Genomic DNA, 22852 nt, shown 5'->3' with positions numbered 1-22852 from the left:
TATTGGAGAAGTTCATACTTGATCTTGAACAGACTTTTCAACATCAACTAAACCAATGCAACGTTGTTATAAAGAATCCAGAGTTACTGGGCTGTTTGACCTCATGGTTCATATGTCACATTATACATTTAACTTCCTGCCGTCGTTGGCCCTACGTGTCTCCGGTAAAACATGTGGCTGCCATTTCGTGGGAACCCGCACACACACGTTCATGAACCTGAAACCACCACAATTTGCATGATGGACCAGGGGGGGGCTGCCCTGCTGCATGTGAGTCACACACTTTGAATCTAGGAAACAGAAAGACACACGAGAATAAAAGCACCCAGGTGTTGTTTTATTCAGTTAAACAGTGCGACTTCGACTATATTACTCTACAGTTCACGTCTTATTGGCACACCAACAAGATGGAGATCCACAAGAATTCACACACAGAATGCAAACTAGCTCACTGTTACAGTTCACACAGGATGAGGCGTTAATCAATGACCTTACACGTGAATTTGGACATTTACAGTCAGTTTATCATCAGACCTTCTGAACCCTTTGGGTTGATACATCACCTCTACACTTCCACTATTGTGCTTTTTAAGTATAGCAACAGATCTGCGGCAGGGAGCAAAGCACAAGTCGTTATGTTCACAGATCACATGGAACAGGTAAATAGTACAGTCACTGGAGGCTTGTGTGTGTGTGTGTGTGTGTGTGAGTCAATAGGCACGTGATGGACATTGAATCATCAAGGGCGGCTCGTCCTCCAAACATTTAAGCACACAAACATATGACTGGCATTAGAGGCCTTTAAATGACGTAAAAACATACAAAGGGCACAGAATATATCATGTTAACAGCAGGTGCACAAAACCGGTGTCCATATTTACAGCAAATACACAACATTCCTGTCAGAGTCGGTGTCTTTTGTGTGCTGCGCTGTGGCTGTGGGGCAGCAGCAGTGTAGTAACCAGGGAATGTCACAGAGTCGTGCCGAAAGCAGAGCGTGTGTTACGGAAGAGAAAACAGAGAAGTGAAAAAAAAATCGGTGAAGCTGAGGAAGAGAAGGACGGTGTGAAGGTGACGATCCAGCGTGTGTCGTGTTGAACGTGACCCGGTAGGAACTGGGACAGCTGGGATGTGCTGGACTTGAATTTGTGAATATACAGGAAAACCCTCCCGACCAGATCAGGATGGACTATGAGACATGACATTTGAATGTGACTTTGGTGTTTTTTCCCGTCTTATATGCACGTGTGTTGATCGTTGGTTCAGGGAGCACGCTGTGAGTCTGGCCGGTGGGGGTGTGGGGTGTGGGGGGGGTAACTCACCATCTATATAACCTCCCTGCTGTTCCTGATGGCACAACACAGAACCATGCTGAAGATCATCCCTATGATCTGAAACCACACACAGTTTGGGGGGATATTGTTAAAGGATTTATGGGATTTAAAGTAATGTGTCACAAACTAGTGTAATAATAATAATAATAAACTTTTGAGACTGTTGAATACACATGACACACACATCAAGGACTGTGACTTACACACACGCACAACACACACTCACACACTCCACCCTCAGAGACTGCAACTGATAAAAAACATTACTGTACCCTGTTGTACATTTATTTATCTTTTGTAAACAGTTATTTGTTGCTAGTATTGTTGTTTATCATGCTTATATTTCTCTATAAATGTACACTTTATTATATATAAATATATATACTGGAGAGATAAGCCTCATACAATTTTATTTTATGATGAAATGTGATGTCAATAAAGATATTTGAATCGTGAATAATAATAAAAATAACAATAATAATTACAGTAATAATAATGTTAATTTAAATGGCACTTTTTATCGCATACAATGCAGCTCAAGGTATTTTACATAGAACAGAAAAACAGAAGCTTAAAAACTGAAAATGTTAAGACTGGAAAAGATGTTAAAAGTATAAAATGTTTGAAAAAAGTATTAAAGCAAGATATCAATCATAGAAAAAAAAACAGTGGAATTAATTAAATAGTTTTAAACGTGTCGACAGTGGATGCATCTGACACATGTAGCTGGAGTTTTTTCCAAATCTTTGGTGAATGGTTACAGCTGCTTCACCATGTTTGTTATTCTGTCTGAGCGAGCCGTCGCCCCACAGTTGGTTGCAGCATTCTAAGGATATTTATCTATTTATATTTATTAACTAGTTTGAAACAAAATCACTGTGTTTGCTGTGATGCTGTAAATTGTCCTGCTGTAACTGATGCTGTTGCTAATCTGTCATTATCACTTTAGGGGGGAATTTCTCTACTAGTCTTTTGTAGCAATTGGGCCTAAATGATGCTGTTTCTAATTGTTTTAGGATTTCATTTGATTTCTGGACATTGATTTCCATCCCCACCCCTAGTTTGGAAACCGCTGCTCTACAGAGAAAGAACCTGACTCTTGCAACTTGAGGTTCAATGATCCAAAACTCCAGAAAACGTATATTTCTGTTTAATAAGTTGAAGATTTAGTAAATTCTCACCATTACGCCTGCGACACCGATCCCGATGTATCCGATGATGTGCAGCTTGTCATTGAAGAAGTCTGTGATTGCAGTCAGACAGTCCTGAAAGCAACAAACAAAGCGTCACAGATACAGACAACCTGCTGATACCTGCACCATCAAACAGCATGTTACAGCAAATCCTACAGCAGCATTGCACTGCCACCTTCTGGGTAAAAGGTGTAAATAGCAGACATGACGTTTTACCTGGGTGTCACTTGGAGCGTCTGCACACAGGTCATTAGACACGTCTGACACGGAACCTCCACAGCAGTTTAACTGGAAATCAAAACAGAACACAAGTGTCACACGAGTGGCAACGACATGAAGGAGGTGGATGAACACAATCAAAGTCTCACTCACAGTGTTGTGGTAGATCAGTGCGATGGCCGTGCCGTTCACGTTGGTGGTGTCAGTAATGGAGCTGCTGTAGAACTTCTGCACCTCCTCAACAATCTGTCCATGAGAAAAGATAACAACACAATCAGCTGATTATGTTTCTGAACATGTTTCACAATCTGGTTGAATAAAAACAAGTCATTTAAGTCTGTACCTGTTCCTTGTTTATGAATCCAAACACACCAGCGGCGATCTCGGCACCAAAGATTATCAGGAGGCAAGCGAAGAACTGCACAACACAGCAGAGGTTTGTTGTAAATGACATTGATTTTCATTCTTTGTCTTGGAAACAGCAGTTTATCAAACTATTTGGTTTCCTGCAGAGAAAATAATTTGGTCCTGCTCATAGATAAAACAGGAAAGTCCTTGAAAACAGGTTCTACTTATGCAGGCGTCCTCATTCAAGTAATTTAAGTAAGATTTCACATTATTTCACCTGCTGGGCACTGATGAAAAACTCTTGGTTATGAATAAGCGTTAATGTAACAGTCAAACTCTATTTCCCCTGTAATAAGCACCCAATTATACAATATATAATATAAATAACTAAAACCTTACAGACAAAATAAAGAGTTCCCACTAAGAATGCACAGAATTTATACTTCCTTTATCTTTGAAATGCCAGTAAAAGGAACACTGAAACAAAAACACTGTTTAATAGCACCACCCTTGCAGGACTTAAACTCACCGATGCCAGAAGACACTGAGACTCACGCACGGCCCCAAAACATCCAAAGAACCCAACGACCATCATCAACCCTCCGGCACAGAGAAGGATGTACACAGCTGGAAAGAGACAATAGTATAGAAATAAATCAGGAAATCAAACTACCAGATGTTTAATGTCACTAATATGAGAATTCTCAGCCCTAACAGACGAGAGGAACCTAATCATCATGCCGGTTGGTACAGTCACATGACTGCAGTTCAGGGTTTCAACTGAGGATGGCAGCATGATCCAACTCCTCTCCTGTCTCTACTGAAGCACAGCTCATGAAAAGACTCTTGTTGGAGGAGAGGAGTAGGTAGAAACTGCTTAAGGAGCCTAAAGCCTCCGAATCGCCTCCTACAGTTTTACTCTGGTTATCACAGCTACTTAAGATTCTTAAATCCTTAAACTGAGATGAAAGAAGACTGAGACTAAAAACAAACCTCTTAACACAACCCACATGTTAGGCTTATTGCTACTTTGGTCACTTTTAAGTTGTATCTTTTGGTTATTTCCTCTTTTACGAGATAAATAAGCACAAACCCTGATAAATGCTAATTTCAAGATGGATCCCTGCTCGTGGAGAAGCACCTGCACCATCGAGCTTACAAATGAGTGGACACACGACCCACCGTCTATACACGTCTCAGAGGCCGGGGCAGAGTCTGAGTAGCACCACGATCAATCTGAGTTAAAGACAATGGAGCTGGAGAGTCGACTTCCGCTTTACCATTTCATACATTAGTGTTTCTTCCAATTACAAGGACTTGGTGCAGTCGTGGTCCTGCAGGACGGAGCAGTAGCACAGATGCCATCTGTCTGGTTAAAAAGAGGCAAATCAAATTTTCATGGGTTTGATTGCTTAAGAATTGCACTACTCCCCACGCACACACTCCCAGACCCCCCCTCCGCCATCCTCTGTGAGCCTGGATGTCGTCACCTTCCGCCGGTCTGCTCCCCCCCCTTGCTCCCAGCCCTCACGACTGTAACCAGACGCCGGGGCCCGGTCCCCGAGGTCCATGGTAAGAGCCTAATCAGTGACATAGACAGCAACCACTGCAGCAATTTAATTAATCCACATGGGGGGGAATGCAAGCTGTTGTTTTTGCTGCTGTTGAACAAAAGAGGAGGTAAAGACGCAGAAGGGAGCGAGGGAGGGTGAGCGGAGGAAAATATAATGAGACCAAATCCACAAAGTGTCTGCTGCTGCTGGGGGTGTTTTCCATCACTTTAATATGTCCTCTTTACCACTTCCTCTGAGTGGAACCTCTGAAATAACAGACAACTGTACTTTCACTTTGTAGGTAGTAAATGAGTGAGTGTACACGTCTCTTTATTTTCACTGTGTCACACACTGGTTGTGTACTTGCTGAAACGCATGCAGGGCAACAAAGGTGAAGCCCCCCACAGGGAACTCTGCCACTTTCCCTTCTTATGGTCTGTTTAGTCTCCTCGCTGAAGGTGAATGCAATTAAATAATTTGTTCAATAAGTACAGAAACTGTAATAATTGTGTTTTTTTTACAGGGAATTTATGTTCCAAACTATTTCCTAGCCGGATGAACTAACTTTCTCAACTTCTGGTGAACCTTCTCCAGGGAGTAACTTCACCTGAGACAAAAGAACACTATTTCCCCCCGGAGGTGTAGAAGAGGAGAAGAACAAGTTAAAAAGAAAATGGCAAAATTAAAGTAATATTCAACAACGTGAGAACGTGAGTGAATGTGCACGTGGAAAGAAATGTGAGACAAGTTGGAACGTTAAACGGAGAAGTTGATATTTGCATGGAAATGTAAAGCAACTTGAAAAAGAAGCTATCTCACATACTGTACTTTGCATATATATAGATAACTGTGATAACTTGGGTGCATTTTAGCTGGATAAAAAAAACTGGCAGAGTCGACTCTTCTTTTCCTTTTATCACGGTGATGCTCTACGTGATGTAACGACCGCTCCTAAAGGAGTCTTCACCTGCTGCTCATGTCCTGAGGGAGACGGTTCCATGAAAGCCCGGCAGAGAGCTGATGAAGTGAAGTCACCATTTTAGGTCATGGTGTAAATACAAGGAACAAGAATAGGCTTCATTCTAATCATCAGCTCCTACACACACAGAGAGAGAGAGGGAGAGAGGGAGAGAGGGAGAGAGAGAGAGAGAGAGAGAGAGAGAGAGAGAGAGAGAGAGAGAGAGAGAGAGAGAGAGAGAGAGAGAGGGCCTATTGTATGGACACTACTGAGGCTGTTTGTCCGGTCTACTGTATGTTTTACTCATCCACTGTGAGTTTTAATGGGAGCTCAGTCAGAAGCTTCAGAGATATTTCACAGAAGAGACACAACTGTTCATTAATCAGCTAAAGTCCATTTGTCACCGTGTGTGTGTGTGTGTGTTATTCCAGAAGAGGGAGAATCCAATCAGTGTTTGTAAAGACAAGTGGTTCTCTACATAACCCATAAACCAGAGCGCTGACACTGATGTGATCCAACCCTCATTTGACATGTTCGTTTCCCCACATGAGGGCAAACCACAGGGCAAAGCAACACGTCTGCGGAGTTGAGATAGAAAAGTCTTTCGTCTTAAATTGGCTTAATAACCGAGGGTGTGATAAAAAATTTTAAAAACGCACTGAACAGTGAAATGTGGCTGTTAAACGTTCATCGTTGAAACGTTCTTCAGTTAAAATGGTCGCGCCATTCAACCTGATGTCAGCAGGTCTGATGTGACCTCGTGGAGAAGACGGATATTGATTCATATAAACATCTGGATGTCAAACTGTCAGTTGACACCATAGACTGTATATAAAGGATGGACGACACCTCGCTGCAGTAAAGGTCACAAATTGCACCTCCTCCATGTTGGTGGATGGAACATGGGCCAAACTGAAAAGTCAAAGTGGACGACAATTACGTTTTTCTCAAAGATGGTTTCTGTTATTTTAGATATTTTTTATCACGATGATGTTTGTTCCAGTTTGTTCAAGTTTGGTTTTAATTACTTATTTAACGTGGGGTGAAATGTCATGATTGACAGCTGAGACTGCCTTCTGATTGGTTAGGAGCCTGTATCGTGCGGCTCCATCCCCTTATCAGTTGTGTGCAGACTCTGGACCCAAATGGGCAAGATGGCAGCATTCTTATCTCGGATATTAACTAGAATGGAGAGCGTGAACCTCCCAGGCCGAACAATCCTACACACGATTGTCTAGTTCATACAAAGAAAACAGGAAGTGGTCTGATAACCTGAAGGAAGAAAGAAAGTGAAAACACAAATCTTGGATCTGACCCAAAAATGGAACATTCTCTTCCCTGACCCCGCCCCCATCCCACCACCAAGTTGGGTGGAAATCAGTTTAGCTGTTTTCATGTACTCCTGCTAACAAATAAACCAACAAACAAACAGACAAATAAACCAAACAGATTTAACTTTATGATCTGCAGATGTGAGGTGAGGTGCAGAACTTGTCACGTACCTATAAAGAAGGTGTCGGGGGCTTCATCGCCCGTCAGGAGCTCCACTGTTTCTGGGTCAAACCTGAGCCAGAGTCCCACAGCCAGCACCAACAGCCCTGACAGCTGAGGAGAGATAAGAGACTTTTCACTGAACAACAAACAGCTCGAAACGAGGTTCTTGTTTTTTAGTCTTTGAGTGACGTGTTTGGTGCGAAGCCCAGAAATCACTTCAAAACTGAGGCCCAACGTGTTTTTTTGTCTTTGGATCCTCGGTCGATTAAGATTCAACAGGTTGTGTCTTTGTTATTGTCTCGTCAGTGAAGCGGCTTCTGAGTATCACTGCTTCCGTTTGCTCTCGACAAACCAGAAATGCTAATGTTTCACCTCTTGAGGGACTGAAATATCAGCTGGAGGCTTGTTCAGACTCACAAACACACCACAGGCTGGAAAACTGCTCGGCTGAATGTTTCTTTTGAATCTCTACAGAGTTACAGTTGACCACCTTCTCTGTGTAAACTAATATCCCATGTAATTATATAATTTGTCATGGTTGCATGTTTATGAGGATAAATAAATGACGTAAGGTGTGATGAGTTTGTCACAGCCCAGAGGAGACGTCATTGGTCCCTGGGAAATCTTGAAATAAACCATTCAATTGAGACCAAGGTGTCGCCCAGAGAAGATTGTGGTCCTTCTGGATTCTAGACACATCTAGAAAACACTGTTTGGCTCCAAATACCACTGTCACTTAAGATGAACATTTGTATTTTTCTATTTTTGTTTTTTGACACGGACATAAAATAACACTTCAGTACTACTGACATATACATTGTGGAATCTTGTTGAGGGGGATTATACAGCAATGCAAATACATACCCTTTGAAACAGCATGTGTAAGGTTGTGTTAGTGTGTAATGCTTAAGGATAATAAGATTTTAATAAATAAAAAAACACAAGCTCTGTTTTATAACATTTTCAAAAAATGTAAAAGTTAAAAACTAAAACTATCCATATTTCTTTATCTTTGTCTTTAGTTCCAGTGAAATGAGCTTTGCTGATCAGGAAGAAAAATATAAAACCACATCTATAACCAAATCACTCATTCAGCTCCAAGAACAGAAATAATCTGCTGTCAGGAGACAACAAGAACAAAAAATGTCTGAAACAGGAACAGAACATTTTGTAGCAGCAGTTCTTCTTTTTCCCATATGGCTCATCAAAGTATCAAATCCGAACGCCAGCATCTCTGTCAGCATCGCTGGTCCATCTCCCATGGTGCATTTCAGCCACAGGCTGTGCCAGCCTCACAGAGCCTGGATGATGTAACTCACACTGGCATCGGCTGCTCGTTTGGCTCCGAACCCCAAAATGACAGCGTAGTGTACTGTACACCCCCCGATTGGCTCCGGCCACAACGGCTCCGCTCTCACTCCCAAAACTGCTCAACAAAGAGGCCGCTGTTTGTTTGGGTGACACAAGCGTTCGTCTGACAGAGAGACCTCAGAGCACCACGTGATCCACACAAATTTAATACACCACGTACTTAAGTCAACCTTATATAACCAAACAATATTTAGCTCCAGCTCGTCAGTTATGAAGATTTGCTGCTTTTCTTTGTTTTATGGAAAATTAGGCTTCAAATCGTTTCTGGTGTTTTGTGGCCTAAAAGATTAATCACAGAAATAACAACCAATAATTGTCATAATCTGTGATGAAAATAAAATAGGTGCAACTCTCATAACATCTTTAATTCACTGGGTATATAATATGTGTGTAATCTATTAATTTTAACCCATCACATGCTGTGAAATTAGATGTACCTCTAAACTAATACTGAATTAACATGTCATATAATAATAATAATAATAATAATAATAATAATAATAATAATAATATTTATATGAATACTACTAATAATAATACAGTTACAAAGCACTTTACAATAAGCAATTAAATGGACAAAAATAAATAAAGATATAAAATCAGTGAAGGATTTCTGATAGAAGTGTGTTTTAGGAACAGATTTAAAAAACATTTCTGGGTTCTGACTTCATTTTGAAAAAAAAAACATGTGAACCTATAAAGAATTCACAATATTAGGTGGAGCTTAAACAAATTCATTTTGCACTGATGAATCTAAATCAGTGGATCCCAACGTGGGAGTTGCCAGATTCGCTGAAAGAACATTTCCAGACTTTTTTTTTTACCCCCATCAAAGATGTTGTGTTTTTCAGTTTGTGTGTTTGTTTGTGAACAAGATTACACAATAACAACAGAATGGATTTCCACTAAACTTGGTGGAAGGATTTGGAATAGGTCAGGAAAGAACCCTTTAAATTTGCTGTGGATCTGGACCAGATTTTGACATTTCGTTTGTTTCCCAGGGAATAATTGAAGGATCTTGATCAAGAAATGTTAAGACAGTTGATATCTTTGAGCGTGTGACTGTTGGGCCCTCATTTGCCTGTATCCAAACCTCAACGACATCCTGTGCTGAGTTGGTCACAAGTCGACAAACAGTAGCTTTGTTTAAATGGGTTTCAAACCTTCCAAAAGCTTCAAAACCACTGCTCTAAACCATGTTTCTCCAAATGTGTGCACCCATCTTCACCGAGCGAGTAACACAAGTCAACTAAGACGAGTCACTGAGCAGCTACATGGAAAATGAAGTGTCCTCAGCTGCAGGTGGAACCACAGGTAACCCTATCTGAGCAGATCTGATGCAGCACCAAAACAAAAGCTTCCAGGGTGTACCCAAAACAAGATCAGCCCAGTCTGCCAAAGAACAGGCATCACACTCCCAGACCTGCAGCAGGAAAGTCACAGCACGACGTAAAATCACGAGACAGGATCTGAACAGTGGGTGTGTTGGAAAAGTAGCAGCAGTCTGCAGCCGTGCATGTGCTGCAGTGCCACATTACAAACCACACAGATCATCATCATCAGCGGCTGACAGGCTCTTATCTGATGTTCTCATTAATTATTAAGGGCATTTCATAGATGGAGGATGTTTCCAGAGCTGTGCTGAGGTATTAACGGAGTTGAAATGAAATGGCAGATGATTGATGGTTGATGGATGAACTCAGGGTTGAGCACAGTGTCAGAGAGAGAGAGTGATGTGAGTGGAGCAGGTGGATGGAGGGAATCTGCACGACTACACACCATCAGCACCACTTCCCCCAGTGCTCCAGTGAATAATGAACCCAGGTTAGTTAACATTAAAAACATAGCAGCATCAGTAGGCTGGACACTGTGTGAGTCTGAGTGTGTGGAGCAGGAAACACTACGAGGTGGAGCAATCAGCATGAAAACACATGTAAACAGCTTTTTACCAATAACCAAATTCAGCTCCTCTGACCAAGGAAACAGCAAATACTGCTGATCTGCACATTTCACCATGAGGATGACTTGGATCTATTTATAACATCACTGTTGTTTCCATGCAAACGGTCCGTGCGGGGGGACTTACCCAGAAGATGAAGTTGAAAACGAAGAGCAGATATTTCACGCATTTCATCCCGCCCTGCACTTTGCTCATGATGTCACCTGGTGTCGTCGGATTTCTCCAATCTGCAGCTCTTATTATGAAAATCCTCTATTTTTCTTCTTCTTCTTCTTCTGTTTCTTCTTCGTGCAGCTGCACATCAAAACCCATGCACTGATGCGGGGGAGCTACAACATCCCAACAAACAAACACATGCGCACACGCCGCTGCACGCACGGGATGATGGGCTGTTGTTTGCACGCCGCTTGGCCCCGCCCCTCCTTGCGTGCGCGTGCGTGCATGCGTGTGCACGGTGAGGTATCCAAGGAGGGTGATCAGGGACCGTGAGGGACCCTCGAGGGAGGAAGAGGAGGAGGTGGGGGTGTCCCTCGACGAAATAAGGATCAGGTTAATAATCGGTGTTATATCACTACAAGAGGTTTAGCAGTTTGTTTGGCTTCTCTCTTTAAGACTCATTTTTATAGGTGTGTTCTATTTTTTTTACTCTTTTCTCAACATTTTCTGTATCTGTGGTCGATTGCTGTGTGATCTTCAAACTGCTTGGAAGGAAGGAAACTTAAAGATATGATACTAATAACAACAACAGCAACAACAACATTAATAATAATAATAATAATAACAACTTTGTTTTTATTGCACCTTTAAAAATAGCCATTGTAAAGTCAATAAGCAAAAATTATAAAATATAATTTAACATCTAAGACAACAGATGATATAATACAAAATCTACCATCAACGACAACGAATATAAAATAATACACATCATTTAAAAGTAGTGGCAGAGTAAAAAGATAAAAGAAACATAGGAAGTAGCTGAAAATAATCAAGTAAAATCCGAGATGATTTAACAGTGAAAATGATCACATAGGTTTTGTGCCCTGACAGCAAAGGCCCTGTCACCTGTGGTCTTCTTTATATGAATAAAAACTAAATTATAATCTATGCATGTGGGAGATTAAACAGTCCTCTGTTAGCGGAACATATTTCTATGTTTGAGTAAATATAGTGAATTTTAAGACTTGTTCAATTCGCGGAGGACACTCAGATACCAGGGGTCTGTGGGATATACTGTAGAACAAGAGTTTATCATCTCAGTCATCGTTAGTTTCTCACACAGGAGCTTTTAAATCTGTCTTTCATCCGTATATTGTGCGACTGATATCCATGTTTATTATGAAAATATGGGATCTTGTCTCCACCTGAGTCACAGTAACCGAAGCTCTGTCACTGACTGGAAACTCCCCTCAGGAACCAAAACCAAGGACGTGACTAGTGTCCTTAATAGGACACAGAAATGTAGCCTATTCTTTAGTATCATGTTTCTTTTATCTTCGTTTCATGTTTGGCAAATCATGATCATTTTCAAAGTAAGTCTCATATTTGAGAAGCTGGAACCACAGACATTGTCTCGATTGACTAAAATTTTAATAATTATCGAAACAGCAGCTGATGGATTTTCTGTCAATAGACTATAGATAAATCGTCACTGCTGTCATGTTCTTATCATATTCAAAGCCATTCATATCTGTTCATTCCCTTAACAACTGTGCATTCACCATTATCTGCATGATGTGAACGTGTATACAGTATGTATAAACAAGTGTCGTAGTGTTTCTGCACATGTTGCTTCTGCCCACTGAATTCACACCAAGTTCCTGTGAATGCATCTTCGTGCACGCTGGAGCGTCACCAAAGCCCCTCTGTGTCTTCTCTGTGGGCACGAGAGGGTCAGTCTGGGTTCAGACGCTCTCACTTTCAAGCTTCTCGTGTTTGTGCCGCCTTTGTTTGCTGCACTGATGTGGGAGGAAGCAGCCAGAGACCCCCTGTGTGTCTGCCAGACTATCAGTGAGGAGGATCAGCCAGAGAGGATCATGGGACACATCTCGGCCCACTCCTGCTATTTTCTACCAGGATAACAGCTGAAAGAGTGTCAGACAAATACAATAGATAGATAGATAGATAGATAGATAGATAGATAGATAGATAGATAGATCTTAACTTTATCTCATTGGTCATTCAATCCTGTCATGACCTTTGAGGGCTGTAATTATCGCAGAGCCAGGCTGAAACTATATATCCTCTGAGTATAATGGAGTCAAAATCCAATTTCTTCACCCTCTCCTCACCCTCCTCTCCTCTGCTTCGTATGTAAATGTGGTGCGAGAACGTAACCTGATCTCCATCTGGTGCGACTGTGACTCATCCTCATGATCCATAAAAAACATACCAGAGGGGAAGAAGGCTCCAAAAAATATAATTGACCTGGATATGTTTATGAGGTCAGGTCGTACCCGTCTGTTTATTTGTGAATTACCTATTGTGAGAAATTGGAGAAAGACAACAAACAATTTAAATTTTCTTTGTTTGAATCCTGACAAACTAAACTGAATTCATATGTTTGCGTGCATTCACCAAGAGGCCAAAGCAGAGTGAAGACCTTTGGAAAGAAAAGAACTGAATAAGATACACGTCATGAGGCTGTCTTCATCTAGTGGACAGATATAGAAATCCACAGTCTGTTGGCTGTAAGGATGCTTTTATGTGTCTTTACTAATTCCATTCTTCTTCTTTACTACATTTTTCTTTAAAGAAATACATTATTGTTATTATTGTTAGTAGCATTTGCTATATGACGTGATTAAAGTACACAAATTGTGTTTTTTTTTTATCTAACATGAACAAAATATATGTATTTAACTGTTGCAGTTTTTTCACTTATACTACTAACACAAAAGTATATTATTATTACTTACTCTGAGTTTTTTGCAAAGCACTAACATTCAAATGTAAACCCCGCCCCCAAGCCTCGCCACCTGGTTCTGTTCAGCCAATCAGATTGTGTCCCGCTCTGGACCGATCCCGCCATCTCACCTTTGAATACGGAAGAGTAAACTTCATGATGGCGCCCCCCTGCGGAGAGAAGTGGGTCACACAGCAGAAACATGAGGTGAGTCCAGCACAGATCCTCACTTTATTTCTTCTTTACATGTGTTGCATGAGATGCTTCACTAGTGGAGGAAAAGCTGAACTGAACACAAGTGCAACATGAGCTGAGATCCTCTATTGTTTTGTATTTGAAAGAGGGCTCACTCTGCTCAAAGTCTGAGAAATAGAACGATTTGAACTGATTTGTTTGTTTGTTTGTTTAAGTGTTTTTCTTGTTTGTTTGTTGATCGCAGGGCTGTCAGGTTTTATATATAAACCCTTAAAAAGTGTTAATTCATCACTGGACCTTTTGCTGTGTAATCACAAATCTATTAAAACATAGAAACTGTTTTCAGATAAAACGATAAGATACAATTTTTGTGGCAGTTATGTAACGATGAGGTTTTTCTCCTCACAAACCCGGGCTGTGTTTTCATGCATTCACCACAGATTCACCAGGCTATATTCCATATTATCAAAAATATACATAAAAAACAAAGAAGGTGTCTTTTGTCAGCATAGATTGACTAAACAGCGAAAGCAACACAACTCATGTGCAGTCTATGATTTTTTTCAACAAACCACATCAATGGATCGAGAAAATGATTAACAGCTAATTCAATAATAAAAATAATTTACAGTTGCTGTTTAAGATGATTCTGACTTCAATATATAATGGTCTGACACTTTTTCTACACGGTGGAGTAGAAAGTACATTTTCCTGAATATACTTTTGTTACATCTAAGTAAAATTTAATTACTTGTAACAGAGCATGTTTGTACATATCAACAATGTGGCATTAGTACTTTTACATAAGTAAAGTATATTAAATACTCCCTCCACCACGATTAGCAGCAGCCTTTTTAATCGGTATCAGTTTTATTTGAGGACATATTAGACATGTGCAATCATTTATCCTCTAGAGGTCAGTGTTTTGTTGTTTTCCAGGCAGTGCAGCGACGTGAGGCAAACACAGGCAGCAGTAAACTAACAAAGTGTTTATTAATATTCATAGAGTTCATATTTACAGGTGACAGGTAAGACGGCTCTGTGGGAATATTTCTCCGACACATCATGTCCGCAGCTGCTCTTTGTTTCAAGTTTTTACTCTAAGCTCACAGAGCTGACATCAGACATCTGAAATGTCAGCTGTGATGCTAAAGAAATGGGCTACGTGCCTGAAGACCGACAACTTGTACAGCCACTGTCTGCCTTGAGTACTCTCTGCAGAGCACTCACCACACGGAAATGTCACTGCCAATTCAAAGAAAAGGACGGGGCCCTGATATTATCAGCCAGAAGAGTCAGACTGATGAATCATGGTCAATGCCTTTTTGTGTTTATGCATTTCCCCCCCTTTGTTTCATATCTACTGTCGAATGAAGAGCAGCAGGAAAAACACAAAGCAAAGCCAACACACCAAATTACTGGCGGCAAACTGAAGCCATATGGGTTTTCTCTTCTTTTCTTCATCCAGGCCAAAATGTCTTCTCACGTCAAGACTCGCGGGGGGAAACAACAGGCTTTAGTGTTCATACAATAAACTTCATCAAGCACACAGTGCAGGTATGTGAGTGTTTAATAAATAACAATGTCAACAGCAACATTTGAACAAAAGGTTTCACTTATATCAGACCTGGGTCAAATTGTATCTCAAATAGTTGTGGGTTGCCGTAAACTGCTTAGAGGGAGTGGGTTGTGTTAAAGGAAAACATGATTAGTGGCAGAAAAATCCCATAATTACCGTGTTGTTGTGTTAAAACTTTAAAAAGCCTCCCCCCACACACACACACACACTGTCCCCTGAAGCTGCAACTCACACTGCAAATAAGGTTGTCTTGTTCAAATCATCTATTAGCCACTAGAGGGCCCCATAACCAAGGCTTAAAGCAACACTATGTGACTTTGACCGGGCAACAGCGCCCTCTGCAGCCATACATGGTGAATAATTCTGTTGGATTCCGTGTTTGAGCGATAAAGTGGTTTTCATGTAGAGAAAAAAAACTAAATCTATCAATGTGTTGACTATGTCGTCCCACCCACTGAAATACAACTGAGGGTTAGATCTTACCCAGGATCCCCGGCTACAAACCCCTGTGGATACGGTTTGACCCAGGTCTTGTGTATGTACATGCAGTCCTGATACTTTGACCAATAATTTACTTTGTGCCGAGTGAGAAGTATTTGGTGATAAGAGAGAGTCACAAATGTCTGCATGTTAGCATGAGCACATATGTGTCTGACTGAGGGTGTGAGTGTATACGTGTGTGAGGTGCAGGTCAAGTCTTCACTGCCGCCACGACTTGCGGCTGAGCACGCACACGCAGGCCACGTCGATGCGTATGAGCCTCCACGCCACCAGGTTTTTAAAGGTGGTCAGCGCTCGTACGAAAGTGTGTGAGTTGGTGCAGTAGGAGTTCCAGTGTCTCGCGTCGATTCCCAAACAGCCCGAGCTGCCGGGGCGAGAGCTGTGGCACATGGTCTCGAAGAAGTACTGCTTCTTGTTGACATTGTTGATGTTGACGTCCGGCAGCACCGTCACCTCGTTACCTGAGATGTCCGTGGCCTTGGTTTTGTTGCCCACCCAGATGCTGATGCTCTCACACACCGAGTACACCCCGCGGTGCTGAGGCTGCCCCGCTCGCCTGCGGGGCCTACTGCCGGGCGGACCCTGTGACGCTGCCGGCTCTGCATCGGGGGGCTGGGAGCTGAAGTGCACCCTGGGTGAGAGGTAGTGGCGCTTGGTGAAGAGTTTGGGGTCCACCGTGGGGATGGAGTTGTCACCTGGATGCTGCTGCTGTGCCGTCGTGGTGGGACACGAGTCCCCTCCGATGGAGGCCACAGCCCGGGCACTGAAGAAGAGGAACAGGACCAGCATGGACGACCTCATGGGCACACGACCTGAGGGGGTCAACAGACACACAAAACACAGTGTTATTATAGATATAAAGAATATTTACATTGTATTTCTCACACGTTGCCTTAAACCTGTAATCACTGATTTATTTGGTACTTGAGGGCAGTGGAAACACTGAGATACCCTTTTAGATTATTCGATAAAACATATTTGTAAAGTTGCCAATTTCCGTTCATTCAATTTTACCTCCATCACAGGGACAGGTTTTCACTGTGCTCCTGTTATTTGTTGGTTTGTTGTTGTTGACTTGACTGAAGTATACGCTCTACTTAGTGTCATTTAAATTTTCTATAAATCTGGTGCAGTTTCAAGGTACAAAAACTGTACAGGATTAGTGGAGAGTATCGGAACACTGGTATTATAGCCTCAAATATCTAAAAAAGAATTGAATATCATTCCTGTTACAGTTTGAGAGCTTTAATTCAGTGTGTGGATAATGACTGAAGCTCTTCTTTAAAGTAGGACAGCACACTATTCCTAACACTAAAGTCTGAGCTTTAAGAGATGTCTCAAGTACTGCACATCTGTGGTGTAACATGACTTTGTCTGCTGCACCTCATCAAGGCTGCATCCTGACGGCACAGGGTCCAAATACCAAATTAGTATTTTTAGATTCAGGCTTGAGATGGTTAAAGGTCCGATCATCTGGGTTTTAACTTTTAAGCTTTAGAGCTCTTTTAAAACAAGTAGTCCACAAATGAATGGAGACGACTTGAATTTGTGTATTTAAACTGGAAGTCGTTTATCAAGAATTGAATTCCATTCATTTCTGTGTGTATTATGTGCTGCTGTCTACAATGTTGTGTTATTAAGGATCTTCAGTATGAGATCATATAGGACAACGTGTCACACACACTAAATGGTGTCTTCTCTGTTTTACACGGATGTGACAGTACAATCAGAAATCTGTACACGCAACATAAACTTTAACTTTTAGTTTTTATCATATTGCTTTTAGTATATAGCCAATACTTATTTCTCATGTTCTTTTTGATAAATAAATAAATAAACTAAACCTTGAAAATCCAAGTTTGAGAAACATTTTCCTCGTAATTCCAAAACTTCCATGATTTAATCTTGGCTCTACAAGCTCTCACTTTGATATGATAATGTTGACGGACATGGGAAATTAATCCATGAGTTTGTCTCTAGTTGAGCAGAAAAAAAAAAGAAAAGAGAATCATTCTCCCAGAAAGAGCAGAATTCTTTCTGTTTTATAGAAGAGAAGATTCCTGGAAACATTACCCACGGGGAATAAATCATCTCATCAGTTTGAAGAGATTTTCCTTTCATCACACTCTCCGTGCTTTATTGGCTTGCATAAATTGACAGTGTGTGAACTGTATTTAACACAGCACAAGAGGAGTCGCAGGCGTGTTAACACCTGCGATGGCGCTGCTGGCAGGCTCTGTCAGGCTGGTTTATTATATGCTATGTTTGCCTGAGGTGTGAGGGTGAGCGCTCCTGGATCCACAGTGTTGGCACAACAAATCAAAAGAAAACCACCGCCTCTGCAAAAGTACATAACACCGGCCATGATTGCACCAATAAATACTTTTTAGGTCTGTCCAATTCAGCTGGGTGGTTGTTTTTTTTTGCACACCTCACCACTTAGCTCGGTCTTACCATGTGTGGTACAACATTTGGACAACACATTACTGCATTAATTTTTATTGCTAAACAGAAAGAGGAGGGTACGGCCTCTCTTATTATTTTTACGCTGCGTGCCAATTTGCGCGATGGCCATGGGACACACAGGAAGGTTGTTTTACAGCAGGAAGCAGGAGAGAGAGGAAAACGAAGGCGGAAGAAAAGGAAATCAAAACTTTTAAATTAGCACAGTCTCTCCCCAGTGGCAACGTGTCTATTGCAAGAGGAAGTTAAAGGGTCAGGATTCCAAGACGCAACAACACCACTGATGTGACACAAAGGATGGATTTCATTTTCCCATGGACTCTTTTATCGAGTTACAACAATTAAATGCAGTAATGCTTAAAAAATACCACCCGAGGCATTTTTATTTGTAATCTAAATGACATGGATCAGTTTGGTTCAGCAACAACAACATCTTAGTCCTTTTTCACGGTAGATATGTGACTAATGAGGATTTCATTCGAGTATTTTGGGCTTCGTTTTTTTTCTACTTGATTTATTAAAGATGGGGAAACGAGGCAGCTTTGATTTCCTACAGCAGCGATTTCCTTCTTTTAAGCCAAACTATAGTTTTTGTGAAATCCTCTTTGATGTTTTGACAAGTAATAAAGCTGCTTATTATTAAGGCGTATTATTATTATTGTGCTCGTGTCATGTAGAGAGCCGCTTGTTAAATGTTGTGTTTGTGTGACTGAATATGGACGACATGAAAGATCCCAAAAAGTGAAGCCAAAAGTGTGGCATGATGGCAGAGTTCGCATCCAGGATATTTTGGCTTCATTTCTGGATGGAAGTGGAGATATGTCATCCATCTGTATACACACATCTGTGGTGTGACCCAGCATCAAATCATTTTATTCCCTTAGAGACCATCATCCATCCATCTTCTTACCTTCTCAGTGTCTCCACGTGAACTGTAGCACCTCGGAGCCCCCTAGAGGACGTGGTTAGAGCTCGCTGCGTTCTGGGCTCCTGCCATCAGGCCCGGCTGTGGCCCCCATCCAGCGCACCCTCTGCCCTCGTCTGTCTCCGGGAAGCAGCGCTGTTGAGAGGCGAGCAGAGAAAAGTGTCTCGGCCGGCTCATAAACCCACTGTAAACACATTCTTTGTGAGGCTGATACAGGAAGAGAAAGTTAATGTGTTATTCCCGCTCACCGGATCCTCACATACTGAACATACCCAAATAAAAAAAAGCAGACCTGCATCATGTAGATTATCTTTTGTGGTAAAATGTATGTATGTATGTGTGTGTGTAAAAAGCTAATTTTGAGCATTAAATGCGTAAATTATCATTTTAATCCTGAAAAAATTAACTTACAAACTTAAATTTGTTGAAGCAAAAGAAACAGACAGGATAGTTTAATAATAACGTTGTAAATTCTGTCAGCATTCCTTTACATGTGAGGTTTGACAGAGGGTTAAACACACTGATACCTTTAAAAGACAGATATATATATAGTAAGACATTCAAAGTTTAGAAATCTTTTATAGACCAATGGAAACCAGGTCAACGCTAAAACAACATTTTCCATCACAACAATTATTCCACGCAGGACCACCGTTTGTTTTTGTGACACGAGCCTCAGTCATTCACCGCAAAGCAGGAGCCTCTAATTTTGTTTTGTCATTTTGTCCGACTGTTGTGTCACATGTGCTCAAGTGTGTGTTCATGTCAGCGGCCGACGTGTTGGGTTACATCTTACTCAGTGTCAGTCACCGGAAACCCACATGAGTAAAGTGTCCAAACGCTGAAAAAGATCCCAAATAAAACCTACAAACACCTCGTCTGCCAAATGTAAATGAAATCCAGATATCTTTACAGTTATATTCAGGTAAAGCAGAGAACATTAGGAACAGTCAATCGGACTCGACACACTTACAGGAATGTACAGCAAACTAACAGGAATGTAAGCTCCACATAAACAGAGGTAATGGGCTGTAAATCTAAATGACACCAGTGTACTCCTGTAAAGAATCTACGCTGGCACAGGAGGTGTTCTTGATTTATAGCTTCTCAACAGTGGTGGTCTCTGGCAAACGGAGGATTCAAACCTGTGACCTTTCACCTGCAGAATGGACTGTATAATGTACAAGTCACCTTGACTTTGTTCTACTTTTTGTCTGTGAGCTCCACTGTCCTCCACCTCAGCACGTGTCCGTCACGAAGTCCATATCTGTAACATGTTCTTCTTCTCTGCAGACAGAAAATAAATCAGCCGCTGGACATAGAGGCTGAATATTTACCAAATGGCTGATGATTAGATTAAAAAAACAGTTTTGTGCGAACAGAAAATCCACAGCAGCTGTGTTTTCCTGTTGGATAATCTCTATGTATACAGATCTGTGTATACTTCGACAATTATTTGCATGTAAATAGAATACTGTTTGTTTTAAGAATGAAAGTTTATTTGACATTGGATCAATTGACCTATCAATAGTTTGAATTCATTAAAAACAGCTGTGCTCAGATATTTTAATGAATTCCTCCATTTAAAACGTCTCCTGATCACACATCAACCGAGCAAACTTCATTTGTCAGGTTGAAAGCGCCACTAAGCTGAAGCTGGGAAATGGTTGAAAGCTCTCGGAGAAAAGCATGTAAGTGAATGTTGAGTAATATGCTCTAGTCTCTGCCTTGATATTAGTTTAAACGCCACAGGCCAGGAACAAAAGTTCAAAGAATTCACAACACACGTGGATTTGTGATTTAAGTAAACCTTGAGTTGAGATTGTTTAGCTTAGTTTGGTAACGTGCAACTATTGCACATTTCGTATGAGGCTGGTCGAGTATGAAAAAAGGAAATATTTTTGTTAAAGTCATGTTATCATCTGCAGACTCTGATAAAAAGATTGTATGGTTCTATTAGAGTTTGAATAAATATTCAAATCGACTGGAAGTGTGATGCTTAATGTGACTTTCCGTTGTACTGAGCTGACGATATACATGAGATTTTGAGTAAATCAGGACCAAGAGCCAAATAGAAAATAGAAATAGAAAAATAAAGCCAAATCATATTAGTCTGAATCAATTAGTTTCCTTATGATTCAAAATTCTGTAACTTTAGACGACTGGCAGCTGAGCAATTTTAATGCTCATTAAGCAATGACTGAATATCTGCGCTTTAAATCAAAAACCTACAAATTTTCTCTGTCTTATTATTTTGATGCTGTACAACATGGACGTTATTCCTGTATATCCCGAAAAAAACATTCCCGTTAATAGAAAACAAATGTCTCGGTTACTGTGAAAATTAGATCTTTGGAAAGCGGCAGCAGCAGCAGCTACTCCGTGGTTAAGAACCATGCAGTCAGCAGTCTCGTCCTGCGGTGAGAGGAGAATGGCAACATTCATTCATGCTAGGTGGGCCACAAATATGCACACAACCGCGCTGTACAACATTAGTGTGCACTGAGGCATCTCGCGTCGCACCACTCATCGAGCCTTGAAGCAGATGGGCGGCAGCAGCACACGTCCACCTGGCGACTGGAGAGTGGAAATATGTGCTGCTCGGTCAGATAATGGTGGCGGTGGTGCCACAGTGAAGGAGATGGTATTTCTTGGCACACCAGCGGCCCCTGTGTGGGCAATTATCAAGCTGGATAATGTGCTGTCACCGTGCCAGGTCAGTTTAGATGTAACTTAAGCTTCCGTTGGAAAAAGAAGACCTTAACAGTTCAGGCCTTACCCAATAAAACACGGTTGGAAGGATGTTGAGCAGGATGTTTACAGCTCAATGTGCCAATGGTAACACTTCAGGAGATGCTGTTGAATCAGGATGAACAAGATTCCTGTGGAACATCTCCCAAAACTGTGTTAAAAAAACACAACACATGACCCTCGAGCAGTGCTGGGGTCATGTTCTCCCATCGGGACAGAATATGAGAAGCAAAAAGTGATATATTTGTGATTGTGTGGTAATGTAACTTACCGGTTATTATTCATGAATGACGGTATGTAGCCTATTGTAATTGTTTTAGGTTTCTTGTTTATACTGTGGATCTGTTTATTATTGTTTATTTGACTATATCTAACTTCATCAACCTTTTACTATCTTAGTGTAATTTATTGTATGCAGTACCTTTTTATTTTACTGGTTGTTTTCTTATTTTTATATATCTTTTTAACTTTCCGTCTCTAATCTGAATGTTTGACTCTTCTTAAATTCATTTTTAACCTCCAATGTTTTGTCACTTGTAAAGCGCTTTAAATTGCATTTGATTTGTTTGAAGGGTTCTATGTAAATAAAGTTTAATTGATTGATGGATTGATTCGGCTCAAGCTTCTTTTTAATGATTTGACAGTTAATAATGGGGGATCAACAAAGATTTATATACTTCATAGCAGAGATAATATAATATAATATAAACTTTCAGGGAAAAATATAATTTCCGCAGTAAAATGACTGATTTCTGATTCTGTTTGACATCATTAACATTACATTGTTCATGCTGAGGCATCAGTGTAAAGGAAGAAGAGGATTAAAAACCGAAGGAAGAAGGAAAAACACATTTCTTAGTGACACACGACCATATTCAGGTTTTGGGATCTTCTTCTGATTTCTGCTGTGAAATGTGCTGAGCCTTATATCTAAATGAAACCATCTGGGAGGTTTACAGGGGAAAAGTCCCCGATATATGACATATGACCCCCCCCCCCCCGACATATGAAGCAGGACAATGACGCCCTGCTGTTTTTTGTGTAAGACGTCACAAGCCCAAAAGGTTGTGAATCATTAGTTTTCAACAGTATAATTTATACGATTA

At 41.0% G+C, this 22852-nt stretch overlaps 2 protein-coding genes across 4 annotated transcripts in view; both read right to left on the bottom strand.

The window, feature by feature from the left end:
* Positions 1–316: 316 nt before the first annotated feature.
* Positions 317–10861, bottom strand: tspan2a (tetraspanin 2a). Of its 3 annotated transcripts, none has more exons than XM_034584648.1 (9): positions 10557–10790; positions 7108–7210; positions 3624–3721; positions 3090–3164; positions 2900–2992; positions 2744–2815; positions 2516–2599; positions 1323–1391; positions 317–1189 (listed from the first exon to the last, which is right to left on the bottom strand). In XM_034584648.1, exons 1-8 carry the CDS (start codon positions 10623–10625, stop codon positions 1326–1328), a joined length of 660 nt encoding a protein of 219 aa, XP_034440539.1. In that variant the 5' UTR covers positions 10626–10790; the 3' UTR covers positions 317–1189; positions 1323–1325. The 3 variants fall into 3 exon arrangements, with proteins under 3 accessions (XP_034440539.1, XP_034440540.1, XP_034440537.1); XM_034584649.1 differs by having other exon boundaries at positions 317–1185; XM_034584646.1 differs by having other exon boundaries at positions 317–1391; positions 10557–10861.
* A 4229-nt stretch (positions 10862–15090) lies between these two features.
* ngfb (nerve growth factor b (beta polypeptide)) overlaps positions 15091–22852 on the bottom strand; it is a 21396-nt gene continuing 13634 nt past the window's right edge. Inside the window, exons 2-3 of the mRNA XM_034584650.1 lie at positions 18981–19130; positions 15091–16419 (exon numbers count right to left, since the gene is read on the bottom strand). Of these exons, the coding sequence (XP_034440541.1) occupies positions 15806–16408 (603 nt within the window). The 5' untranslated portion in view covers positions 16409–16419; positions 18981–19130 and the 3' untranslated portion in view covers positions 15091–15805. The remainder of the gene's footprint in view (positions 16420–18980; positions 19131–22852) is intronic.

Source organism: Hippoglossus hippoglossus, chromosome 5 (assembly GCF_009819705.1).
Source record: "Hippoglossus hippoglossus isolate fHipHip1 chromosome 5, fHipHip1.pri, whole genome shotgun sequence".
NCBI classification, from domain to species: Eukaryota; Metazoa; Chordata; class Actinopteri; order Pleuronectiformes; family Pleuronectidae; genus Hippoglossus; species Hippoglossus hippoglossus.
Note: the sequence above shows the minus strand (reverse complement) of the source record. Positions and strands in the feature narration are given on the sequence as shown.